Source organism: Leptodactylus fuscus, chromosome 1 (assembly GCF_031893055.1).
Source record: "Leptodactylus fuscus isolate aLepFus1 chromosome 1, aLepFus1.hap2, whole genome shotgun sequence".
In the NCBI taxonomy this organism is placed as follows: Eukaryota; Metazoa; Chordata; class Amphibia; order Anura; family Leptodactylidae; genus Leptodactylus; species Leptodactylus fuscus.
The window spans coordinates 148,429,841-148,457,412 of NC_134265.1; the positions used below are offsets into that span (position 1 = coordinate 148,429,841).

Below are 27,572 nucleotides of genomic sequence, written 5' to 3' on the forward strand. Positions count from 1 at the left end.
CCAATCAGTGCTGGCCAATGCATTCTATTAGCTTGATGAAGCAGAGTGTGCACAAGGGTTCAAGCGCACCCTCGGCTCTGATGTAGCAGAGCCGAGGCTGCACAAGGGTTCAAGCGCACCCTCGGCTCTGATGTAGGAGAGCCGAGGGTGCACTTGAACCCTTGTGCACCCTCAGCTCTGCTACATCAGAGCCGAGGGTGCGCTTGAACCCTTGTGCACACTCTGCTTCATCAAGCTAATAGAATGCATTGGCCAGCGCTGATTGGCCAGAGTACGGAACTCGACCAATCAGCGCTGGCTCTGCTGGAGGAGGCGGAGTCTAAGATCGCTCCACACCAGTCTCCATTCAGGTCCGACCTTAGACTCCGCCTCCTCCGGCAGAGCCAGCGCTGATTGGCCGAAGGCTGGCCAATGCATTCCTATGCGAATGCAGACTTAGCAGTGCTGAGTCAGTTTTGCTCAACTACACATCTGATGCACACTCGGCACTGCTACATCAGATGTAGCAATCTGATGTAGCAGAGCCGAGGGTGCACTAGAACCCCTGTGCAAACTCAGTTCACGCTAATAGAATGCATTGGCCAGCGCTGATTGGCCAATGCATTCTATTAGCCCGATGAAGTAGAGCTGAATGTGTGTGCTAAGCACACACATTCAGCACTGCTTCATCACGCCAATACAATGCATTAGCCAGTGCTGATTGGCCAGAGTACGGAATTCGGCCAATCAGCGCTGGCTCTGCTGGAGGAGGCGGAGTCTAAGGTCGGACCTGAATGGAGACTGGTGTGGAGCGATCTTAGACTCCGCCTCCTCCAGCAGAGCCAGCGCTGATTGGTCGAGTTCCGTACTCTGGCCAATCAGCGCTGGCCAATGCATTCTATTAGCCCGATGAAGTAGAGCTGAATGTGTGTGCTTAGCACACACATTCAGCTCTACTTCATCAGGCTAATAGAATACATTGGCCAATCAGCGCTGGCCAATGCATTCTATTAGCTTGATGAAGCAGAGTGTGCACAAGGGTTCAAGCGCACCCTCGGCTCTGATGTAGCAGAGCTGAGGGTGCACAAGGGTTCAAGTGCACCCTCGGCTCTCCTACATCAGAGCCGAGGGTGCGCTTGAACCCTTGTGCAGCCTCAGCTCTGCTACATCAGAGCCGAGGGTGCGCTTGAACCCTTGTGCACACTCTGCTTCATCAAGCTAATAGAATGCATTGGCCAGCGCTGATTGGCCAGAGTACGGAATTCGGCCAATCAGCGCTGGCTCTGCTGGAGGAGGCGGAGTCTAAGATCGCTCCACACCAGTCTCCATTCAGGTCCGACCTTAGACTCCGCCTCCTCCAGCAGAGCCAGCGCTGATTGGCCGAATTCCGTACTCTGGCCAATCAGCACTGGCTAATGCATTGTATTGGCGTGATGAAGCAGTGCTGAATGTGTGTGCTTAGCACACACATTCAGCTCTACTTCATCGGGCTAATAGAATGCATTGGCCAATCAGCGCTGGCCAATGCATTCTATTAGCGTGAACTGAGTTTGCACAGGGGTTCTAGTGCACCCTCGGCTCTGCTACATCAGATTGCTACATCTGATGTAGCAGTGCCGAGTGTGCATCAGATGTGTAGTTGAGCAAAACTGACTCAGCACTGCTAAGTCTGCATTCGCATAGGAATGCATTGGCCAGCCTTCGGCCAATCAGCGCTGGCTCTGCCGGAGGAGGCGGAGTCTAAGGTCGGACCTGAATGGAGACTGGTGTGGAGCTATCTTAGACTCCGCCTCCTCCAGCAGAGCCAGCGCTGATTGGTCGAGTTCCGTACTCTGGCCAATCAGCACTGGCCAATGCATTTCTATGGGGAAAAGTTAGCTTGCGAAAATCGCAAACTGACAGGGATTTCCATGAAATAAAGTGACTTTTATGCCCCCAGACATGCTTCCCCTGCTGTCCCAGTGTCATTCCAGGGTGTTGGTATCATTTCCTGGGGTGTCATAGTGGACTTGGTGACCCTCCAGACACGAATTTGGGTTTCCCCCTTAACGAGTTTATGTTCCCCATAGACTATAATGGGGTTCGAAACCCATTCGAACACTCGAACAGTGAGCGGCTGTTCGAATCGAATTTCGAACCTCGAACATTTTAGTGTTCGCTCATCTCTATTAACTATGTTTGTAGAAAATTTCAGCCAAATCAGTGGAGCGGTTTTTCCGTGATTGAGGAACAAACATCCGAACATGCAAACATCCAAACACACAAACCCACAAACTTTCACATTTATAATATTAATAGGATACTTAGGTATTTACCAGATTCAATGATTGACTGCAGAGCCACTAAATCAGGATGCTTTGCAACAAGCTGAGGTGTAGTCATTGGAGGCAGCTTTTGACTCTGTTGAGAGGATGAAAGCATATGCTAAAATAAACACATGAGCATTACAAAGACTTAAGCAGCTTAAAAATTACATGGGTTTTCCGAGGCTTGACAATTTATCCAGTGTAGTCTCAAATGGGGCCAGGGAAGGGGCTACACATAGAAAAACGGACCACATACCTGTCAAATCAAATACAAAATTACTGTCTATCAATTAGCTATTTCACCTACTATACACAATATGACTTTACTATAATAATAGCGCTAGAGCAGAGGTTCTCAACCTGTGGGTCGCGACCCCGGCGGGGGTCGAACGACCAAAACACAGGGGTCGCCACATACCTCCCAACCGTCGGTGGGAGGTATGTCCCGGTTTCAACTGATCAGCACCCGGAGGACGCCGATGAGTTGAAAACACAGGCGATTAAAGCAGGAGCTGACACAGCCAGCTCCTGCTTTAATGCTGTGCTGCGGCTTCTACATGTGTAGCCGCGATGTGATGACGTCACATCGCGGCTACAACTATCTGAGTGATCGAGACTGAGCGGGCGGCGATGGAGTGTTGGAAGGTGAGTGCAAGTGATTTTTTTTTTTTGTTTTAAACATTAAGGTGGAACATAATGAAGGGGGGGGGGGACGGCATGACACTGGGGGCAGAGATGGGGGAACATGAAACTGGGGAACAGATGGGGACATGAAACTGTGGGCAGATGAAGGGGGGGGTACGGCTTGACACTGGAGGCAGAGATGGGGGGACATGAAACTGGGGGCAGAGATGGGGGACATGAAACTGGGGGCAGAGATGGAGGGGGGACATATGAAGGGGTTATATGAAACTGGGGGAGAGATGGCGGGGGGACATATAATGTACAGGTGACTGTAGGAGGATTATACTGTGTGGGAGCACATGAAAAATGAACAAGAATGGGCGTACTCAACATAAAAGTGGGCGGAGCTAAACTCGCCGCGGCGACCTGCGCGCGCCGCATATTTTGTCCCTCTTTCTAGTCTTCAAAAGTTGGGAGGTATGCCTAAAGCCATCAGAAAATACATATTTCTGATGGCTTTAGCCACTGAGAAGCCGCGCTACTGTCTGCAGCAGCACTATTCAGCTGGAACACACGCCGTTATGGACGCGTGTTCCAAACTGAATGGGGTCACCACAACATGAGGAACTGTATTGTGGGGTCACGGCATTAGAGAGGTTGAGAACCACCGCGCTAGAGTATTTAGTATACTAGTCCACTTGGAAAGATGGAACTGATTTGAATAAACAAAACACCAAAATATTCAGGGTGACATCAGATGACGTATAACATTGATTTTTTTCAGACCTGGTGACAGGACCTCTATAAAATCCACATGGTACACGCAAGATGATAGAAACCATACCACATATAATTTTACTAATAGAGCCCCTTTAACTTAATTTAATAAAAACAGAAGTTTTATTTTACAAGTGCTGGATTCACTACTTATCCTTGGATTAACCAGAATCAACAATTACAATTTATCTGCATATCACAACACTTGAACTGTTAATTCTCAATTACACAAAACTTTGGAGGACTCACCCTGTCCACGAATTACATGGGTGCCCATGTTTTACAGTAATTTTTCATACTCCACCACAGACAAAATAATTATAAATTATTACATAGTAACAAAAACACTAACATGAACTCTCTTAGGAGAAGCAGATGGTGCAGGAGGAGACTCTGGTTTAGGAATGCTGTCTATCAGTTCCAATACACCTCTCAGCTTCTGGTCAGAAATCTTCACAGAAAGTATAGGCAGCTCGCCAAATAATTTAAATCTGAAGAAAAAAAACACGAGTGAGTGTATCAATTAATTTTGTCGACATTGTTCACATTTTAACATTCCTTTTTAAGGCTAAGGCCTGGTTCACATCTGCGTCAGTAATTCTTTTGGGGGAGTTCACATACCCCCTCCTGAACGGACTACTGAATGCATTGGCAAGCGGTGTGCAGTGAAAGCACACGGACCCCACAGACTATAATGGGAGTCTGTGTGCTGTCCGCACGGAGCATGCGGAAAGAAAAGTAGTTCACAATCTACTTTTCTGTCTGCATGACTTTTGCGGAGACTGTGGGGAAAGCACACGGACCCCATTATAGTCTATGGGGTCCGTGTACTTTTACTGCACACTGCTTGCCAATGCGTTCAGTAGTCCGTTCGGGGGGTCCCCATGCGGACTCCCCCAAATGGATTACCGACGCAGATGTGAACCAGGCCTAAGGCCCCACGTAGCGAAGCTCAGCAAAAAACGCAGCAGAAACACAACACATTTTTTCCTGCAGGGTTTTTAAGCCATCGAGATTGGCTACTGACAGAAACCTTTGCAATTGTCTACAAATGATAGCCCAGATATGCTTGATGGGAAACAAGTCCGGAGGCTGTGCAGGCCATCAGACTGCTCAGAGTAACACAAGCGACATGCAGCCTGGAGTTGTCCTGTTCAAAAATGGCTCGTGGGACACTTCGGAGAAATGGTTGTAAGGTATTGCCAAGCTGTTAGTGTATCTAAAATTACATCTAGAGGGGTCCAGCTCATGTAAATTCTGCCATCCCAAATCACAATCCTGGTAGTAGGACCAGTGTGATGTTGTGAAGGCCTCTTCCTGAAATTGCCCACGTGGTCTCTGGACCATTCTCTGGCTATCATTGCGTAGGACAAAAGCAGACCCATTCCTGAAGAGGACAGATCTCCATTCCAGTCTCTATTGCTGTCTTGCTGTGTAACACAATAACCTTTGAGACCAGAGACTTGAGGTCAATGGAATACCTGTAGCTGGACATCTGGCTTGTAGCCCACTGCTGACGTGTAGCAATCTGTCAGAGTTATAAATCAAGGTCTATCAGACCAGGGATTCAGTCCCACTCAATTTAAGAAAAGTGGTGATAAGTGATATATTGAGGTACAGGAGGCATCATACAATCATCCTCCACCAATTGATCTTATTTTTGAGGTTTCATGTGGCTATAAAACTTTTGCTTTCAGTCTGAATTTATGCTCCATCTACATACCACTGGCGCTCGGTGCTTGAAAACGTAATCACTTGCAGATCGTTTTGACACCTGCTACCTCTCTATTTCTATTAAAGGGATTTCCAGGACTTAATTATTGATGTCCTATCATTAGGAAAGGTAATCAACATCAGAATGGCAGGTATCCTATTGAATGGAACTGAGCATGCAGTACCTTTTTCAGGTGCTACACAGCATACAGAGCTATTCTAGTTTCCGTGCCCTGCTGTTTGGAATTTGGGGGGAAGATGTAACAGGAAAGAAGGAAAGACCCCCACCAGTCCAATATTGATTATCTATCCAGAGTATTGGTCATCAATATAAAAGTCCAGGAACATTCCATGAACATTTATCAAATGATATGATAAATATAGAGGTCAATAACAAAATGATGCTTACTTAGGCATCCTTGCATCAGTCACTACCATGGCACGGCTGAAATCCACCCTGAGATCCATTGGCTCAAGGATATGCTGAGCAGAATGCTTCTGTGTGCGAGCCTCCTTCCAGTTCTCATCTAGGCAAAGCAATGAAAATGAAACATAACAGCAAACGCAATGTAAGGTATTCACTGACAAAACATACAACATTGGGTCAATAAAAGACACCAGAAGTATATTACTCACGACATCTGCTATACAACAGTTGCATGCTGCTAAGCTGTATATCAAAACTTTCATAGGCTCGTGACATAATGTCTTCAATGCTGTTTTGTCCTATTTTCAACTGTGGCAAGTTAGAACGGCTCTTACTGGTCATCTCAAAGATAAAAGACAAAAATATACTTAAAAGCATATTGACATTTATTTTTCATAGTTTCATGCAAACATGCATCACAATGGTCTATTAAAAGGCTTGTGCAGTTATGTACACTTGTCCCCTATCTCTGAAAGTGCCCCTAATGGAGCTTCCGGGACTGTAATCTACAGCGGCACCCACATGTCCACAGAAGTGAATGCAGCGTTGGTCACGCAATAGCTCTGCGGGTACATTCACAAGGAGGCTTTAGGGGAACTTTCGGTCCCCCTCTGTCCTTATCACCGGCATTCAGGAGCCCAGTGATCAGACACTTATACACCACATTTTAAGTTTACAAATTACACAACTTTTTTTGAGCCAAGGGTTAAAAGCCGAATCCATTTTCAACTTTGTAGACTATCAAACGTCAAACATTTTTGTAAATAAGAGTAAATAAATATTTTGCAGTATTTTAAAGATTTTCTGTAATCATCATCACACCACCATCTGAACACCATCTATCCTCACCTACTGTCTCTTTCTCCCTTCCCCCCTCATAGACTGTAAGTCCTCTATCCCCCTGTACCAGTTTGTCACTATGTTAGTATGGTAATTGCAGTTTGTGTTTCTATATGAACCCTCAAATTAACAGCACTGTGGAATGAATGGGTCCCTAAAAATAGATAACTCTAATAATTTATTCTGATGTCATATTTACAGTTGGGTAATTGCTTCCTCTAATATAAATCGTCATCTGCAGTATGGGTGTTTCTTGTTTTTGCCTAACTCTAGATCAAAGTGGGATTACAGGTTGGACTTGATAGACTTGTGTATTTATCCAACTGTATTGACTATGTTACAGATATGTTAAACAATTGCAATACAGATCAGCTGTAATGCATCCATTTATGTCATCAACCGTTCACAGCATATATCGTAAAGGCAACAAATATAACCTATGGGTGAATGATGCTGCAGTGAAACATATGTCACATAGCCTGTTTAACGTGAACATCAGGAACTTTTTCTGAAGCATACAATAAGAGGAGAAAACAAATGTGAGCCCAGGCTAAGCCAAACTGGTGAACTCTGGACATTTCCCTATAACTATGGTACTTGAGTCACTTTGCTGTTTTGCAGAGATTTTGTTGACTCACTCTTACAACTTCGCTCCAGTGTAAATTTGTTATAGCTTTTATATTAGCAAATGTTGAATGGTGGGTGAGCAAAGAGTCATCCCTAATCTCCAAAATGCCAAAAAATTATTAATCCCGCTTCCAATACATAAAATGGTTGGTGGTAACAATATAATAATCAAACCATTTAACAATAATGATATACAATAGCATTTAAGTGAAAATAATAGAATATTAAGCTGAAACATATAGTTTTAATTTGAGTGATCCTAAAATTCAAGTTTCATCTTGTTTCCAATAGCTTTATGTTAGGCTAGACATTGCTGCACACAATGTATTTGGGGAGTTGCAGATCTTAAACGTAAATCATGTATTTTCCTATACATATAGTATATAAAGTGCTAAAATAGAGGCAAATCCAGCTGTAAACACATACCTTTAAACTACCAAGATCCAAAATAAGCATGTTGGAGTTTAAATCATAAAAGCCATTTTGGGGTACAATAATGTACGAAGCCATTAGGTGTATCTTTAAATCAAGAACCTTCTGAGTCTCTATAATATACAGTAGACCTAGGAATTAAGAAAGACTAAATTAATATAAAATGACAAAACAAAATATAAAGTACTATCAAACCAAAATTATCTTGAGGCGTACCTAAGGGAACCAATATACATATACAAACAAAATACAAACCTGTGACATCTCACACCAGCTGTAAACTGCCTATGTAGCCGCTTCATCTGCACAGGTGCCCAAAGAAAGAAGGGGACCCCATCAGGAAACAACATCTATCTCTGTACAATGTATTTCAGTTATGGGTTATAATGAGAGGAAAATGGGCTACCACCCAAGTCCCAATGCTCTGCAACAAAGTTATCCCCCATTATATCCCATGCCTGCTGTGAGGCCATTGGAAAATTCAAGCCTCCAAAAATCTAACCAGCATTATTAAGAGATGTCAATAGCACAGACAGCTAATGAGCAGCTCTGCTTGTAATGTCTAATGCTAAAAGCAGTTGTCCTGAAGTACAATTTATACTGTGACAGACTCCTCTTCTATGTCAGAGTGGTCAACACTGCAACTAAAAGCATCTGGCTGAAGCCCCAGTTCTTAATCTCCTGTCCTTTTCATAAGGAGATAGCTTCCTTTCCTACAGTAGCTATAATGTACTGCTATTGTAATAATATGGTGCCTCTTGGTAGCGTGTGCTGAGGTTGAAACCGAGAAGAGGAGGTATCTGTGTTGGGCTGAGAGCAGGACAAATGCAGGGGCTCCGTTCTACCGTGTATCCTCCCTTTCCCTTCCCTAGATACTGTTTAATCGAACTTTCCTTCTACTACATGATTGAGACCCAGAAAGTCTATTTGCAAGTAAGTGAGTGTGCAATGTTTATTTTGGTGTAATAAGTGTGTGTGACCGTTATGTGTAGTATATGTCTGTAATGTATATTTGTATGTGTGTTTAATGTGTCTATGTGTAACTTGCATGCGTGTGCGTTGGTGCATGGGTATACAGACGTGCCACTCTGTTTAGTGTAATCCCCCTCCAAAATCGTGCCCTGTTTGCATGCCAAACCATAAATAATACTGTAAGTGAATCACCTTTTAAACACCAAGTAATGTGTGAAACAAGAGAGCTGTATAGCTTACCTGTTGATGTTTTATCTCGAAACTCCTCCAACTTATTCAAAGTAGCAGAGGTAAGTTGCTCAAGATGGACTTCTTTGGGTGGACGGAAAAAATCCACCAAACTGTTGATAGTTTTCTAGAATGAACAATGAAAAATAACGAAGTCATATATGAAAGCATTAGCAACACCAGTCAAATACAGTAAACCAGATTACTAGGGAAAATATTCTCTCTCCATGAATGAGAAATCTAACATGACTAATCTGGATGAATGGCCAAAACTACCTGACAATACTATAAGAACACAAGTTCCATGTCTGGTAGCACGCACGGTATTTGTACAGAGTATAGTTATATTTCTCAAATCTTAATATGTCTATGAGCTGTGTCTCTAAATGCAATATAAAGTCAATATTAGAAATTTGTTGTTTATGCTGAGAACCAACTTTTCACACATTTTCTTCTGTAATGATGTGTTTCATCTATCTTGACCAATGTCTATGAATATCTTTTCCTCTTTAGATCTGCTTAAAGAGGACCTTTCACCATATCCGGCCACAGGCAGTTCTATATACTGCCAGAAAGCTGACAGTGCGCTGAATTCAGCACACTGTCGGCTTTCCCGATCTGTGCCCAGTGTACAGAGCTTATGGACTAGTACCGTAGCTCTTCTATGGTCAGAAGGGCGTTTCTGACCATTAGCCAGAGACGTCCTTCTGCCTCGCGGCGCCAATCGCGCTGTGCTGTGGAGCCGGGAGGAACGCCCCCCTCCCTCTGCTCACACAGCTTGTCCGTAGACTAGCATTATCAGGTGCGGGAGGGGGCGTTCCTCCCGGCTCCACAGCACAGCGCGATTGGCGCCGCGAGGCAGAAGGACGTCTCTGGCTAATGGTCAGAAACGCCCTTCTGACTGTAAAGCGCTATGGTACCGGGACCGATAGCGCTTTACACCGGGTACGGATCGGGAAAGCCGACAGTGCGCTGAATTCAGCGCACTGTCAGCTTTCTGGCAGTATATAACACTGCCTGTGCCCAGATATGGTGAAAGGTCCTCTTTAAGTTGTGAGAATGGCTGAATTTCTAACCAAAATCGGTATTCCAATTTATCTCTGTGGCCTACAGAATGAAAAGACAGACCAACCAACAGACAAACCAACAGAAAAAGACAATTTGAAACAATGGACCACACCAGACTAAGGAAAAAGACTCCCTCAGGAAGAAGAAGGACATATATAGAGGAGTACTATGCAGTACGGATGAAAATAAAAGTCTTTGCTTGTCATTGAAATTTTCTATTTATCTTTTCTCGCTCATCTCCTGCACTATCTATTCAACCCCCCTGCCCCTTTCATAGACATGTGACCAGCAGTTTATCTCAAGACGGATATAGCAGGATTTTCAATGTGAAACTCAGTTTATCAGAGGGAGTGGGAGCCAGGAAAAAGACTTCTAAGAGAAGAAGGACATTTTCCATTGAAATATTACATTTATTACAAAGTTTCTTATGCTATTCATTTTTACAAAGTTTGCTGAAATGACAGGGCCTGTTTAAGCAACAACATAGTTTGTTTGGTACTTACAGCATCATATATTATTTCAAGAGGCTGAGACTCCACTATTAGTCTTTGGTCAGCGCTTTCATCTAGTGGATTCGTTTCAAACATCAGATTCAACAGTGAAATGTTATTGTCCACAACAACGTTTCTTGAAGACAGTAGACAGGGTACGTCTTTGTCTTTTGGTATACCAGTTATTTCAAATGTGCCAACTTGGGCTTCAAATCTGTAAGAAAAAAAAACAAGAGTCACAAATGTATAGTGTCAGTAAGGGGTGTAAGACAGTTCCGGTAGAACTGCCCAAAGGTACATTTTGTCTCCATTTGGAGTAGTGGAGACTCCTATAGTCCAATAAGCTATTCCGGTCCACAGACTTGAAATAAGTTTTAGTGTATATACTATTATCTTGGGTCAATAATAAATCAAGGAACTCGATTTTGGTAGGATCTGATTTCCCCAACAAATTGAGCCCCAAAATGTTAGTATTGAGATACAGAGTGAATTGATCAAAGGACTCTTGTGAGCCGTCCCATATGAATATGAGGTCATCTATGTATCTTTTGTAGTAGACCAAATTAGTAGACCATGTGTGTGAGGAATAAATAAGGGATTTCTCGAAGCCCTTCATGGCAATGTTTGCGTAGCTTGGTGCCATGCGGGTGCCCAGATCTGTCCCTTTAACTTGTAGATAGACATGAGATTCAAACTCAAAAACATTATGGTTGCGTATAAAAGCTACGGCTCTGAGAAGAAATTCTCTCTGGTTGCAAGGAAGTGAAGGGTGAAGGGTCAAGGGACAGGGTTTAGTTTACAGCTCAATTACGAGTAAGTCATTGATTAAACTGGTAGAGTCTCTCAAAAGAGAACGCAACTGGAGAACATATTTTTGCAACAAGACGTCCACATATTGCGATGTTACTTGTGATGGAATTAAAGCCTGAAACTATAGATCGACCTGCAGGATTATTGGGGTTTTATACATCTTTGGTAAATGATAGAAAAAAGCGATGGTAGGTTTCTTAATATTCAGGAAAGCATATTATTTTTCATTTAGTATCCCTGATGTGTATGCTTGTTGTATTAATTTCCTGTATTTGAGTAAATGCTCAATAGATGGATCAGAAGTGAGTGGGTGATAGTAGTCTTTGATAGTATCCTCAAGGCCTCTTGGACATAGACCTCCCTATCTTGAACTATCTTGAAGATTAGAATGGGTGGGAGGAACCTCAGTAAAGGAACCGGCCGTATTGGAGAGGTGGTCACTAGGATTGGTGATGGAAGGAGGACCAACTGAGTTTGAAAGCGGACGGGTGAAATTAGAATTATTCAGATGATTTTTGTTAGACTGGTTGTTGTGGACTATTGAAAAGTGTCTTTTTAATGTCAATTTTCGTATAAAGGAGTTGAGATCCACTAAAAGATCAACCTCTTCCCATGGGCTAATCAGAAGCATCATGGAGAAACATTGGCACGTTCTACTCAACTACCCTTTTCTAGGTACAATTCTGCCAGCCAAATCTGGAATTACCTACAGAAGGGCCAAATCACTCAAAAATCTACTGGCACCAAGTAAGTTGACATCTAATACATTCATTTCCAAAACAACCACTTCCACTGTTATGGGGAGTTTCCGCTGTGGACATAAACGTTGCAACTCTATAAGTCATCGTTCTCACCAATTAACCGGTTTCTCTACCAAAGACATTTTTCACATAAAAGGTCATTTCAATTGTTCGTCCTCACAGTTGTCTACGTGCTGGAGTGCCCTTGTGGCCTCCAGTACGCATCACCAGACCCCTGAGGGAGCGAATTAATAAACACTGATGCAACGTCAACAATGGTTATATGAAACATAGCATTTCACGCCACATCGCTTTATACCACCATAAAAGCTTTTCAGTGACCCCGATTGATCGCATTGCATCCACTATGTCCGATAGAACAGGAATGCTAAACAAACGTGAGATGTTTTGGGTTCACAGACTGAACACGTTACATTCAGCAGGTCTGAATATAACATCAGGTCTGAATATAGACGTTACTAGAAGTTAGCATACCATTTACTCCTTTTTTGCTTATTAGCCCACTTATTCTGTTCCCAGTAGGTGCAGGACAGCATTTTTTCTCAATGGGAGGCCACAACCCCTGTGTTTATGAATCATATTCCTTCGATGGCAGACATATACTACAGACAATTCAGTTGGGGCTTTTTATTGTAGAGAGTATTATTATCCACCCAATGATAATTTTTTTTTCTCTTCACCGTTCAATTCGCTGCTATCTGTTCATACATGTCCATCAGTTTTTGTACTATTGTGATCTACATGTCTTTTCTACCATTGTGGTCTAATATGTTCTTGTGTGGGTCTCCTGTACCTGTTCAATCAATATTGCCACATATATTTATTTATGTATCAATCCTCCATTTTTTTTTTTTTTACAATCTTTAACCATTCAACCACCGTTCCACTGTTGTTATCTGTTCCAACATGTCCATCCTTTATATCATTGTTACTTAGTATACTCCTGTGTGGTTTTCCTGTGTCTGTTCAATCAATATTGCCACTGTCACCACACTTATATATTTATTTATTTATGTATCAAATCTCTTTATTATTTATTTATTTTTAATCTTTAATCATCCAATCATTGTTCCCCTGTTGTTATCTGTTTCAACATGATCCTTGTTCCCACCCACCTATAACCACCAATGGGTTTTTAAGAGATGCCAGAATGAGGCCAGGTACACATCTGACCTCACCTGGCAAGGTAAGAGACGCTTCTCCACCTTTTATTACTTTGAAATAGTGACTCTGCTTTGTAAATATTACACAATATGAGCACTTTCAATGCCCACTACCTCTATAGGAATCTCTCTCATAATATGGGCGCCTCTAATGCCCACTACCCCTGCAGGGACCTTTCTTTATGCAAACAATCCATAGCTTGGAAGGATAATAGAGTCCTATAACTATACACTTGCACTGGACTCCTATCCCTTTATAAACTTTTTCCCAATACTAGTTGTAGTCCCATCCAGCGTATGGTTTCACTAGATTCACATGAAAGCCACTTTGACTATTGTATTTTATCTTTACAAAGAACTCTGAGTAGGATTTATCACTGTAGTCCTTTTTACGCATAGTTATATTTATTTATCCTTTTTGATGGATTTCTGTATAGATAATACTGTTATGTTTACACTTTTCTTAAATGCGTATCATTTTATTGTACCTATTCTTATTGTAAATTTTATTTTCATTCTTATTCTAAGTAATTGTGCACCTGAAGAAGAGCTCGAAATGCGATGAGCAGTACATTTTTGTCCAATAAAGGTCATTCATATATTTATTCACCTTGTCGACATTCCAATCTGTGGACCAGAGAGCGCAAGTGTCCATCTCTAGCCGCTGGCCTCCTTCCTTCCATTATCGTCTACTCCTCGGTGACCAGTCTGTGGATTCTGCAGCCACCTCAACCTCTATGCCTCCATTGGTGTTGTGATTCATTCACAACACGTGAAGGTGAGGGACCAACTGGTCCATTTCTCTGTACATTTTTATTTCCAACATTCATTGCAAACTTATCTTCACTATAAGTACACTCGGTACTCTCCCCCTTTTTGTTCTTTAACAGCAGAAGGGTTGATGGCACTCATTGACAGGCGGTTAATGGGTCAAAGGAAGATGTGCAAGATATACACAGTATTTCTCCCATAGATTTGTGGGGATAAGAAATAAATAGTAGAAATTGATATCTGAAATATAGAAAACATTGCACTGCTCACCTAATTGCTTGGGCACCAGGACGCTGTTTTAACACTGTGCTCAGGTCAGTTATGGCCAGGTTAATCAGCTCAGGTTTTCCTCGGTCTTCTTGTAACTGAATGGACATGCTCAGCAGTTTGACACATACAATCATAGATTCATACTAAAAAGTAAACAACACCATAATAAACATGCTGTATGTATGTACATATGGATGCATATGTTGGTGCAATGGAGCAAATAAAACATATGTAAATATATTTTAAAAACAAAACTAAACATTTTCTATGCTTTGCTTTGAACACTTAAAGGGGTGTTTAAAAGATGGATACCATCCTCTGGTTTTTGATAGTCTCATGGAAAATGAACCCCTAATTGTACATATAGAATTACAACATAAAACCTAACTTGCTGTAAAAAGGGAATAATTTTTAAATGTTTATTAATAAATAATTAAAACGTTTAAGAAAACCCATGTGAGTTAAGAATATTTAGATGGTACTCTCACCCAACCCCTTGGGTCACAATATACAACTCCAGTTCTTGGGTGGCACCTAGGCGGAATAACCACCACTCCAGAATACTGCACAAGGTGTCCCTGCCTTACTTTACCATGTGATTTGCCACATCAAATGGAGAAGCTAGTAGACAACATTTCCCAGGCTGTTCCCTATAGCCACATCTAATGTAAGAACCCAATGTGTTTCTTATGCTTAATAACTCAATCATAGATTCTCAAACATGGTTGCATATGATTGTTATTCATTTTAACATGTCATGTGTGCTCACTCTGGTATCAGCAACAAATGCACTCCAGACACGCCAAGATTATAAAGACTGGCCTCCTCCGTCCTCGATAGGAGACATCAATATAATTCACAAGCAGCACACCTCTCTCCTAGCACGAGGCATGATAGAGTCCGACACTTGGGAAACGTGTGACTTTGCCAATTGCAAATAGGTGAGACTAGTGTATATTCTAACAGGCCCCTGCCCTTTAAGCTATGTGAGCAAAACAATACAGCAATTTAGTCACTGCATTAGAGGGCATGTTTGAGAAATCCTCAATAAGAGTGATACGCAGGTGTCCAGACAAGTTTTAGAATCCCGTAATGGCAGAACTGGTTGTTTACACGATTGAGTTTGTATGTCTGTCAAGAAGGAAATAATACATGATGTTTTCATATTACCTGTTTGTTATTTCATTTTTCACAAAAATTACAGTTAAAATAATAAAATTAATAATAATTAAAATAATGTGATATTCAGGAAAGAGGCCTGGTGTATTTTTATGTTGCTGACTGTATATCCAGCCTTGTCAGGGCTCATTGAGCAGATTAGCTTCTCCTGGTTTTTTTTTTTATACAATATTGGTGATGGGGGTGTTTTTTGTTTGGCATTGTTGGCATGAGTATTAGTACTGTACTGATTAATGGTTGTAACAGAAGATTTACAATTTAGTGGTAAAGACATTTATACTACACTGCGCTTACTGTTTTTGGCAGAGTAGGATCCACTGCTGTTTCACTGTATCCAATGGCTGCATACAATTTAGCTTTCTCTTCAGGAGTCATCAACCCTTCAATACCTTAAAGAAAAGCATAATCTATAAATCTATATTACAATAATTGCGGCTTTAGGGTAAAGGAAGGTTTTTTGGGTCACTGGTCAGCAGATAACTAGTCACTGGCAGTAATCAAGAAATCTTTCACTACGTTAACGGATAACATCCCAGCCTGGCAAACATGACAGCCCAATCTGCAGCTAGTATGTTATAGATCAAGAAGTGCTGGACAGGCTGATATACAATTTTGTAGAGAAAAATCTGTATACTTTGTCAATTACTTCTCTAAATCTCTACTCATTCTATGTTTAGGAGATCAGCAGGCGTACCTATTCAGTGGTCATGCAGGAAAGCCTGTCACTTGCTGAATAGGACCACCCACTGGACTCCTAAGCAATGAAAGAGCAGAACTCTAAAATGAATAAATGACAAGTGCTACTGAATCTTTTTAACTCCGCCTACCCTATAACATACTGTTTGCATATCAGATAACATTAGCAACATGAAAGGATCCCTTTAAGAGCTAAAGTTGAGTCTGTCTTTACCTACCACAAGAGATTGCATAGACATTGATATTTTTCCTGCCACAAATAACTGAACTTTCCAAAGGATTTTCACAATTAAAGTGTCAGTATGCATCACTGCATTATATTCATGTTCATTGTAGGCAATCCAATACAAATGTTATGTATAATAATGTTATATAATGCACTGTTTTACAAAATTAAATACAAATGTCTATCATAAATATTTTTGCGCAGAAAAATATATAGGTAACTCAATTCTCATAAATCATATATGTAATGAAACATGAAACTAGGTATTGCTGGTGTTAAAAACAACAGTGGCAAATCTTAGGTCCAGTTCACATTTGCGTTCAGTATTCTGTTTGGGGACTACACTTGGGGACCCCCCCCCCCAACGGAAACCTATACGCATTAAAAAGCGGTTAGCTAAGAAACCACACGGACCCTATAGACTATAATGGGGTCCATGTGGTTTCCACACAAAACATGCGGAGAGAAAAGTGCTGCTTGTGGTACTTTTTTCTCCGCATGACTCGTGCGCACACAAAGCGGAAACCACGCGGATTAAGGAGCCAGTTTTGCTCTAAAACGCATAGGTGATTTTGTATGTCCTCTTCTTGGATCTTTGTATCTGGATTTTTAGCTTTTCCAACATGAATTAAAGGTTGATAATTTTGAACTGACTGATGCTGGAATTTTACCTCATTCCCTCATTAAGAATTAACAACACTTACTTCCAGATTTTGCCTCCTCCTTTTTTTCTGGGTTCTCTCCAGACCAACCCCACATCCAACCAAACCATCCCTTTGAACTATTGTCTTCATCTTTTGCGCCTGGTCTGAATATTTTAAGTCCAGCTTTGGTTGCCTAAAAAGTTAAGTGATAGGATCAGTCAATACTTTCATATTTATCCCCCTTTTTCCACAATAAGTGGCTTTGTAAACCAAGCTGAATAAAACAAACAAAATATATAATTTGCCTTACCTCTACTTCTGCTTGTTGCCTTGCTAGAGTGATGCAAAATATATCCAGAGTTCCTTCATACTCCTGTAACATTCAGATTTCAGAAATGAAACACTCTTACTTAAAGCCAAGAACCTTGTAGGCAAAGAACAATTTAAAGGGAATTTGGGATACTATACACAGCCATGTCTATTAAATGAAGCAGAAGAACACACATTATAATATTTTTTTTCTTTTTCCATACAGTATAACTTACCCTTAACTTGCATGGTACACTGACATATAATTACCAGACAGAGTCCAAGAGCACACTCTTTTCAGGTTAATGTAATCCTATGGGTAAATTTTCGTTTACAGGACGTATATATCACAAGCATGATGCGAACCAAGCCTGATCGGGAGAATGGCGGGCCTGTGACATCTGTTAGGCTATGCAAAACATTCAGCAAAAAACAAGTGCAGTGGCATGGCCATTTCTGCAAATTTTGCATAGTTTAGTACTCTCTCTACTGTTGTCCATGGGGTAAAGGAAACAGTTGAGTATACTATTTTGGTAATTTCAGAAACTGCGAAAACCACACATGAAGAGAATGCTCTTTATTTCTTCTCCTTCTCTGTCTGCCACAGGTTGTTACACCCATACTACATTGCTAAGGTTAGCAAAGGTGTAAGATGGTGATTGTCCTCTACATCTTCACCACAAAAGATGATGAGGCCACAGTGCCTCCATAACAGTTACAATTAATCTATTCCCATACTATGCATTTTAATGAAACTGCCTGCAATATAGTGCCAGACACACTTAGTCACATTATCCTAATATCCAGCTGACAGCACTGCTTCCACAGCACACAGCCTTTAGCAATTCTCTACACTGCAGAAAATGTCATTTTTGTTTAATAATATTAAAATCCAAGTTGAAAGGAGAAATGTTTGCAGGTATTCCTATCTTAGGGATAGTTCACACGGGGCAAAGAGGCGGATTTTGCCTCAAAATCCGCCCCTTTCCAATAGTGGTCTATGTAGACTGCTAGCTTTTATTTCTGCTAGCAGTTTTTCGCCGCTAGCAGAAAAAAGAAGTGACATGACCTTTCTTCAGGCATTTTCCGCCTGAAGAAAGCAATAGAAGTGAATGGGAGGCGAAAAACACGCGTTTTTTCCACACAGGTTTTTTCAAAAAAATGCGTTGTGGCTGTTTGCGAAAAAACACGTGGAAAAAAAACGTGACACTTTTTTTTTTTTTTTGCGGCCCATTCACTTTACAGGAGGGGAAAACCGCCTGGTGTTTTTTGAAGTGGTTTAAAAAAATAAAAAAAAAAACGCTCCAAAACAAGCTCCAAAAAGCGCAGCAATGTCCAAAAAATGTAGCGGTTTTTTTTTTTCAGGACCAAAATAAGCCATATGTAATTTACGTGTGAACTAGCCCTTGGCATTCACAGTTATATCCACAGGATATGACAAATGTCTGTAACTCAAGAATGGAGCCATGCTCACTGGTCTCCCCATTCACTTGTGCAGGACTTCCATTCATATGCAATTACATTATAGAAGTAAACAGAGCAGCAGCAACAAAGCCAGATATATATATATATATATATATATATATATATATATATACACACCAACCACTTTATTAGGTACACCTGTCCAACTGCTCGTTAACACTTAATTTCTAATCAGCCAATCACATGGCAGCAACTCAGTGCATTTAGGCATGTAGACATGGTCAAGACAATCTCCTGCAGTTCAAACCGAGCATCAGTATGGGGAAGAAAGGTGATTTGAGTGCCTTTGAACGTGGCATGGTTGTTGGTGCCAGAAGGGCTGGTCTGAGTATTTCAGAAACTGCTGATCTACTGGGATTTTCACGCACAACCATCTCTAGGGTTTACAGAGAATGGTCCGAAAAAGAAAAAACATCCAGTGAGCGGCAGTTCTGTGGGCGGAAATGCGTTGTTGATGCCAGAGGTCAGAGGAGAATGGCCAGACTGGTTCGAGCTGATAGAAAGGCAACAGTGGCTCAAATAGCCACCCGTTACAACCAAGGTAGCCAGAAGAGCATCTCTGAACGCACAGTACGTCGAACTTTGAGGCAGATGGGCTACAGCAGCAGAAGACCACACGGGGGGCCACTCCTTTCAGCTAAGAACAGGAAACTGAGGCTACAATTTGCACAAGCTCATCGAAATTGGACAATTGAAGATTGGAAAAACGTTGCCTGGTCTGATGAGTCTCGATTTCTGCTGCAACATTCGGATGGTAGGGTCAGAATTTGGCGTCAACAACATGAAAGCATGGATCCATCCTGCCTTGTATCAACGGTTCAGGCTGGTGGTGGTGGTGTCATGGTGTGGGGAATATTTTCTTGGCACTCTTTGGGCCCCTTGGTACCAATTGAGCATCGTTGCAACGCCAAAGCCTACCTGAGTATTGTTGCTGACCATGTCCATCCCTTTATGACCACAATGTACCCAACATCTGATGGCTACTTTCAGCAGGATAATGCGCCATGTCATAAAGCTGGAATCATCTCAGACTGGTTTCTTGAACATGACAATGAGTTCACTGTACTCCAATGGCCTCCACAGTCACCAGATCTCAATCCAATAGAGCATCTTTGGGATGTGGTGGAACGGGAGATTCGCATCATGGATGTGCAGCCGACAAATCTGTGGCAACTGTGTGATGCCATCATGTCAATATGGACCAAAATCTCTGAGGAATGCTTCCAGCACCTTGTTGAATCTATGGCACGAAGAATTGAGGCAGTTCTGAAGGCAAAAGGGGGTCCAACCCGTTACTAGCATGGTGTACCTAATAAAGTGGCCGGTGAGTGTATATATATATATATATATATATATATATATATATATATATATATATATATATATATATATATATATATATATAAATGCAGATGCAAAGCCTTAAAAGCCCGAAGGAAGGAACAGCACTCCAGTAGATCCAATTCAGTGTGAATTTACTCACCCAGTGAATGTACATTTAATTAATAAATTCACGTTGAATTGGATCTACCAGTGCTGAGTTTTCTTCTTCCTTTAGGATGAGGTCTCAGTTTGCAGTGTGTACACTGGCATACAACGCCCACAGGCTCTGATCTTTAAATAAACACAACATATAATACAAGGTATGCATTTTTTGCATAGAATTGCATAGTCAATTACACTTTAGTAAGAAGCCCAATGAAGGCCAATAGGAAACCAAATGCAAACCGATGACTGTGTAAATTTTACAATGTGTACTTAAAAATAGATCTCCATCTTGCTTAAGCATGAAAAATTCCTACAAATTTGATCTTTATGGGTGGAATATACTACCCCATCTCCCTCTAATCAGCTTCTGCTTTCCATTTAACCCCCATCTATCTCTTTTTGCAGAGCAGATTCTGCCTCTCCCTTGCTATCCTCCCTTTCATTACTAGACCCCATCCTATGAATTGTTGTATTCATACCCTACTAGGGGACATTCCCACTCCAGCCCGGTCTGCGGAGGGATGCCCCCAGTGCCTTGGGATCAATGTTTATCTGCACAGTTCTTCTTGATGATTACTTATTAATGACACACAAATATGCATATTTTGTTGCTTACTATAGTTTTGTATGACACATGTTCTTTGTTTATCTGATAAAGTTAAAAATCAATATAAAAGCTCCATTGAGCTGTACAACAGTCCTTATTATTTCATAACCTATATCGCATTTTCACTATTTCTAATATGAATATAGCCCTAGCATCTTAAAATGTTGTTGGGAATTCAAAGTCTGTTACTCTAAGTTACTTCACACTGAGTAAACACTAGCTTATTCTGAATGTAAAACACGTTCAGAATAAGCGGCATCTAAAGCAGCTCCATTCATCTCTATGGGAGCCGGCATACGATCGCTCCCCATAGAAATGAATGGGCTGCTTCTTTCACTCCGAGCAGTCCCATTGAAGTGAATGGGGAGTGCCGGCGTATACGGCAAGCTCTGCTCATGCCGGAGCGTACACGCCGGCACTCCCCATTCACTTCAATGGGACTGCTCGGAGTGAAAGAAGCAGCCCATTCATTTCTATGGGGAGCGCTCGTATGCCGGCTCCCATAGAGATGAATGGAGCTGCTTTAGACGCCGCTTATTCTGAACGTGTTTTACATTCAGAATAAGCTAGCGTTTACTCAGTGTGAATGCACCCTAAGGCTGGGTTCACACGGGAGTTTTTTGGGCCGGCGTTTGTTCTCACTTGTGGAAAAAAAGAAGCGACGAGCCCTTTCTTCAGGCAGATTCTGCAGCTGATTCAGCCGCGGACATTCGCCTCGCAACACTCCCTCACGACTAGGCCCATTCATTTGTGCCTAATCTGGAGCGGAATGCAGGGACTGGATGCCGGTGCACTGTATGCACTGCACAGAAATCCAGTCGTGGCTAGTCGTTTTTCAGACCAGATTCTGAGGCGGTAACCGCCTCAAAATCCGTTAAAAATGCTCCTGTATGAACCCAGCCTAAGACTGAAAATGCAGTAAGAATGTTGGTGTCCAATATGATGAGACATTCTTAAAAAAAATAGTCAAAACACTAACAATAATCACAGTACTACTTTTCCACATACTTCAGCAAAACCAAAGCAGGATTCAACAATCTGTTGCAATTTGCCACACTTTCTGTTTTAGCTAACCATATGTGGTAAAAAGCTTTTGCTGCAAAAAATTATTGTATTTAAAGCTGGGGCTCCATGGGTTTGAAACGTTGCCATTTGCCTGCGGCGGAAACGCCGCAGGAAAGATCACGTAGTTTTTCAGTAATTGCAAAGTGGATGGGACTCATGCAAATCGTATGGCCATCTTGGGGTAAAAACCGCAGCATGGACACGCTGCGATTTCCAAAACTGGCGTGGTTTTAGAAATCGCAGCATGTCAATTACATCTACGGAAACGCTGGTGGCTTCCCCATAGATATAATGGTTACAGAATCCGCCCCCTCTGTCCCCGAGTGAACGAGCCCTAAGAGAATCAGGGCAAGGAGAATTCATAGTGCATCTAGCCATATGACACAGAATGACACAGAGAGTTATGAACATCCTTGGTTGCAATATCTATAAAGCAAGGCATAAACATGACTTGTGAAATCTGATTTTTCCAAAGCTGGATGTATACAATACTTTAAAGCAAAACTGACAAGTTATTTCTGTTGCCCTATCTGAGAGCAGAATATGACAGCATTTCTGCACATACACTGTTCAGGGAAAGCCGTCAATCATCCTGTGTAGTCAGGGTAAGTAAGACTCTCACAGTCTCTCCTAGGAGTCCAGTCAAGAATTACTAAAAGAAAGCCTGCTCCAAATCATGAAGATCTATATGTCACAGGGTTCAGATTCTCTTTCTCCATTACATACTGCTCTCAAATAGCACAGGAGAAATCATTCAATAGGCTCGCCTTATGTCTATAACAGGAAATAAATGCATTACCTCTGTCATCTGAACAACGTCCTCAGGTGGTTTCTTAGATGTGATTTTTGTCCTATACAACTCTTTGTATCGCTTCATCTGCTGACGGTGTCTACGAATGTGACTCCATGACCACATATGAACACGTGGTTTAACATTTACTTCACAGATACCAGTTATAGCATAATTCCACCTATTCAATTGGTAAAATAAAGTCAGCATTCTCTTGTATAAACCGTATTAGAAGCTAAATTATGTAAAACACGGAGAATGTTTAAAGATACAAAATAAGTTAATAAGTATTCATTTTATCAAACAATGTCATTCCAACTACAAATATCTAATGTTAAAGAGTGTGAGTTTTCATAATCTGACCAGACTGATTGATAATTTACATAAAAAAACAAGGGTGCGGTGTCTAAAAGTTGCAAATGATGATGTACGCTATAACTGCGCTACAATTCAGGGTTTCTTTACTTGTCCTGCTACTTTCAAAAGTGGTGGAAGCTTGAATAAGAGGGGACAGGTTCTGACAGATTTACCATACTGTACATCAGAAATGGCATACACTATAGCACACGTGCATGGATGTATTCCTGCTCATAAATTTTAAGTTATGAAATGTCAGCCTCAGTATAGAAGTATACACACGAGTCCAATGCCACAAATAACACCTTCAAGCATTATACTATACACAATGCTTACAGATCTGTCAGCTTTCCAGAATTCTGGAATGAGACTAGAGTAGTCACCAATCCATAATAACTTATACGTAACAAATTAAAAACCTTTAAATGTGGTTCACCGCCTGCCAGATGTGGGCAGCACATTACTTTGCGGCAACAGAAAGAAATTTGTACTACAGAGGTACCGGATGCATCACTTTTCCACTGTTTGTCAAACACAACCCTCTGTTATGGTTTATATAACAATCCGACATTGATTTTTTTTTTCTAATAAAATATGCAAGCGATTAGGAATATTACAAAGCAAATAAATAGAGTTCTAAAGGCAATCAAGCAGTAGGTTTTACAGCCTACAGACATTAATAAAAAAATAATAAAATAACACCTCAGCAATACCCAACAGCTCCCGTTCCTATGCTTCATTGTCCCTCTTGAGGCACAAGATATAACTGCTCAGTCAACCATATAACAGCTTACGCTAGGTTCACACCTGCATTCTACTTTCCGTTCTGTGCTTTCCGTCTTCTGCATGCCAGAAGACGGACAGCACAAACCGGGTCCGGCCATGAGCGGCGGTGAGCGTTTTATGCTCTCCGCCGCGAAACCAGATTTTTTAACAAATCCGGTTTCGTGGCGGAGAGCGCAAAACGCTCACCGCCGCTCACGGCCGGACAGCTTTCTCACCCATTCAAATGAATGGGTGAGAAAGACTCCTGCAGGTTTCCGTATCCTGCTCTGTTTTATGCAGGAAACGGAAACCTGCAGTACGGAGAGCACAACGCAGATGTGAACGAGCCCTTAGCCAATCTGTTATGAGCCAGTCTTTGCTGTCTCGGCCTTTTGGGTTCAGGCGTGGAGTGTTTGAACGGTATTCGGCGCATGAATTATCTGATGCACTGCAGGAGAATGTTCACATTGGGCATGCTGTTTATGCTGTAGCACTCATGCATGGATCACATGATGAGTTGCTTTGTGGCTCAGTGCCTTAGTGTGTCTTTGCCTCTGAAGGGGTTAAGTCCTCTGCAGTGCCTAATTACAGGCTGTGGGTGGTTCTGAGTCCTGCTCTTTACTATGTAAATCCGCTGTGCATGCTGTCAGATGCCGGTCTTAAACTTCAGTTTCCTGTGTTCCAGAAATGGTCTGTCTGCCTGAAACTGCTATTTCATCTGTGTCTGAGTCCTGGCCCATTCAGCTTCATTTGCTGCCTGTTCACATTATCCTGATATTTTGCTAAGTATTGAGCTAATTTATCCAAGCATAGTGTTCTAGGTACAGTGAACCCTAGCCTTTTTACTGCTTGGAAGTTTGGACTTTTTGTAGGTTTTTTTGTGTGTGATACTAAGTTCTGTTTTTCCTACCATTTGCATAGTGTCAGTATTTCTGTGTTTCACTGTTAGTCCAGTCGGACACCTGTTGGGGGATTTTTCTGTATCTTACCTCTCCTTCCTAAATTTGAAGCAAGACAGGGTTTTCTGTTTCTCTTTTAGGTGAGCTAATTCTCTGACTGTGTTCGCGCCCACTCAGGTTAGTTAGTAGGGCCCACGGCTACTTCTAGTGCGCAAGCCAGGGAATAGGGGTATCGCACACTAGATATTCCAAATGGCTCTTACTCTTGTTTTTCTTTTGTGTTTTCTCTTATACTTGACTGAGAGGTTATCAGTCAGGGGCCAGTGACCTAGAAAGCATCAGAACAGGACGGCCAGATGATTGGTTTGCTATCAATTTATTTTAAAAAAATTTCTGCGTTTTTTTTCCATTAAAAAAAGTTAAAAAGTCTTTACATCTTCTGTAAAGAATATTATTTTTTGTTTAACGTATGCATAACAAAGCAATTAAAATAATAATTCAGTTTCATATTTATAATTGTAATCTCTATCTTCACAACTGTGACCGATCAAATAATATTGATTATTGTCACTGCATGTGAAGGGGAGGGATAGAATCCATTCCTTACCATTCCCTAGCATGATTGTGAACGCCAACATCTGGTCGAAATTTTCTATATGGTAGATTTCTTGACATCATATCTATAGATTCAAGAAGTTCCATGATGCTGTGGTACTGAAAATAAAAATAAAATAAAATCTAACTTTACAATCATTAAACGAGTTAACATGTTCCTGTTTTATATCATTGAACAGTATTAAAAACAATTTTTAGCCTCATTATTTTGTAAATTGTATGTGTAACAGAGATCAATATACTCAACTAAAGTTTATCTGACAGTGTACTTTACTAAAGTCAAATATGAAAATATCCATGGAATGCTCTTGCTTGAACGTGCAAACTTTGCAGATAAGAGTTAAAGTGTACTTATATTAGATAAACACTTTCACTATGCTCACGTCTGTTACATTTTATTTACAGCCAACATATCACTTATGCCATCAGCACTCACTGGACCCCACTGACTTATAATGGAGTTCGTCAGTGTCTGCCATTTTGATAGACTGAATACTGCCATATGTGAATACACAAACACAACTAACTCTCTGGTGACAACTTCAATAAAAGTGTGAGCAGAGCCTTAAAAGGTAGTCTGCCACCTCCTCCAAGGATATTCAACTGCTACCACTGCATTCAAAGCACATTGCAATGATAAACAACATACCTTTGTTATGTATGTCACTTTTATAGATTTTGAAAAAAACAACATTGAAGTCTTATGCAACTAAAGCATCTGGTTGCACTGGAAGCAGGCCTTTGGTTCCCTGGAGCACTACATTTGCCACTTAGACCATTGCCATTTCTTGCCTGCACCACCCAAAGCAGTGACAGTTCATCCTCCTACTGTTATGACGTCACCCATCCTATTTGAGCAGCAAGAGCAGTGCTCCTAGGGGTGATAACAACCCCCAAGGCATCAACTGCCTTATTCGCATAAGATTTCAAAGTTGTTTATCTCCAGATCTACAAAAGTGACATATGAAACAGGAGAATGTTGTTATTCTTCGTCATGTGCTCAGTAATGCAGTGGTAGCAATAGAATATGCTTGAGAAGGGTGGTATTATTAATTTCTAAGACATGAATACTGAGGAATAGCTGAACAGAAATCATAAAACTTGGAACAAATGTTAAAAAAAACAAAACAAACATGGCATATCACATGATACAACAACGTAAAGGTTTTCCCCCTGCCATTCTTTTTGATGTAATATTACTGCAGCTCAGCGCTAATATTTACAACTTCTGTTAACTATAATCCTGGCTTTGGCTCATAATACTGAGTAAAATCTGCAACAGAAACGCAGTTTTTCCACAAAGTGTGACGCCAAAGAGGAACTTTCACCCCCTCAAACAGCACCTTTAACAAGAGCCACTCCATTGACTCCAATGCAACTGCAATTTTTTTTCTGTAGCCTTAACCATTCCCAAGAAATCAATACATGTTCATTTGTTTCGATTGCCAGTGACAGCTATATACGGCATATAATATATATATATATATATATATATATAATACATATACACACACACACTATACATCTGGCTCAGAGGATACATTTTGATATAATTAACACGTAGGGTATTTCATTTAGAAACATTGGAAGTGTTTAGTGGAAAGTTTAGTACTGCTGTGGTCAAGTGTTTGTTACCAGTGACTCTGACTACCAAAGTTTGGAGCAATTCACTCCCAGCATTAGCGTAGTAGCACCAGGACTAGAACACAAATCTTAGGCCTGGTTCACATCTGCATTCGAGGCTTCCGTTCCCCTCACCGCATGAAAAATACATCTCCGTATTTTTCATGCAAAAACCACACGGACCCCATTATAGTCTATGGGGTCCACGGGTTTCCTAAAGTAACTGCTTTTTTATGTGGATTAGGTTTCCGTTCAGGGGGTCCCCAAGCGGAACCCCCCCTCCCACAACGGAGACCCATGCGCACATGTGAACCGGGCTAAAGATGGCCTTGTACAAGTTTTTAAACTCATAAATGGGTGAGAGAAATGATTACCATATATACTCGAGTATAAGCCGTCCCGAATATAAGCCGAGGCCCTTAATTTTACCACAAAAAACTGGGAAAACTTATTGACTCGAGTATAAGCCTAGGGGGGAAATGCAGCAGCTACTGGAAAATTTCAAAAATTAAAATGGTCGGAGTTTTTGGGTGCAGTAGTTGCTGGGTCCTGGGGAAGAGGAGGG

The 27,572-nt window shown here is 41.3% G+C and overlaps 1 protein-coding gene across 1 annotated transcript in view; it reads right to left on the minus strand.

The window, feature by feature from the left end:
• Nucleotides 1-27,572, minus strand: part of VPS13A (vacuolar protein sorting 13 homolog A) — a 198,115-nt gene that overhangs the window by 113,734 nt on the left and 56,809 nt on the right. Inside the window, exons 12-24 of the mRNA XM_075278130.1 lie at nt 25,377-25,483; nt 22,758-22,929; nt 17,315-17,377; nt 17,065-17,197; nt 15,733-15,827; nt 14,260-14,402; nt 10,497-10,698; nt 8,938-9,052; nt 7,720-7,856; nt 6,036-6,168; nt 5,809-5,926; nt 4,039-4,177; nt 2,295-2,379 (exon numbers count right to left, since the gene is read on the minus strand). Of these exons, the coding sequence (XP_075134231.1) occupies nt 2,295-2,379; nt 4,039-4,177; nt 5,809-5,926; nt 6,036-6,168; nt 7,720-7,856; nt 8,938-9,052; nt 10,497-10,698; nt 14,260-14,402; nt 15,733-15,827; nt 17,065-17,197; nt 17,315-17,377; nt 22,758-22,929; nt 25,377-25,483 (1,642 nt within the window). The remainder of the gene's footprint in view (nt 1-2,294; nt 2,380-4,038; nt 4,178-5,808; nt 5,927-6,035; nt 6,169-7,719; nt 7,857-8,937; nt 9,053-10,496; nt 10,699-14,259; nt 14,403-15,732; nt 15,828-17,064; nt 17,198-17,314; nt 17,378-22,757; nt 22,930-25,376; nt 25,484-27,572) is intronic.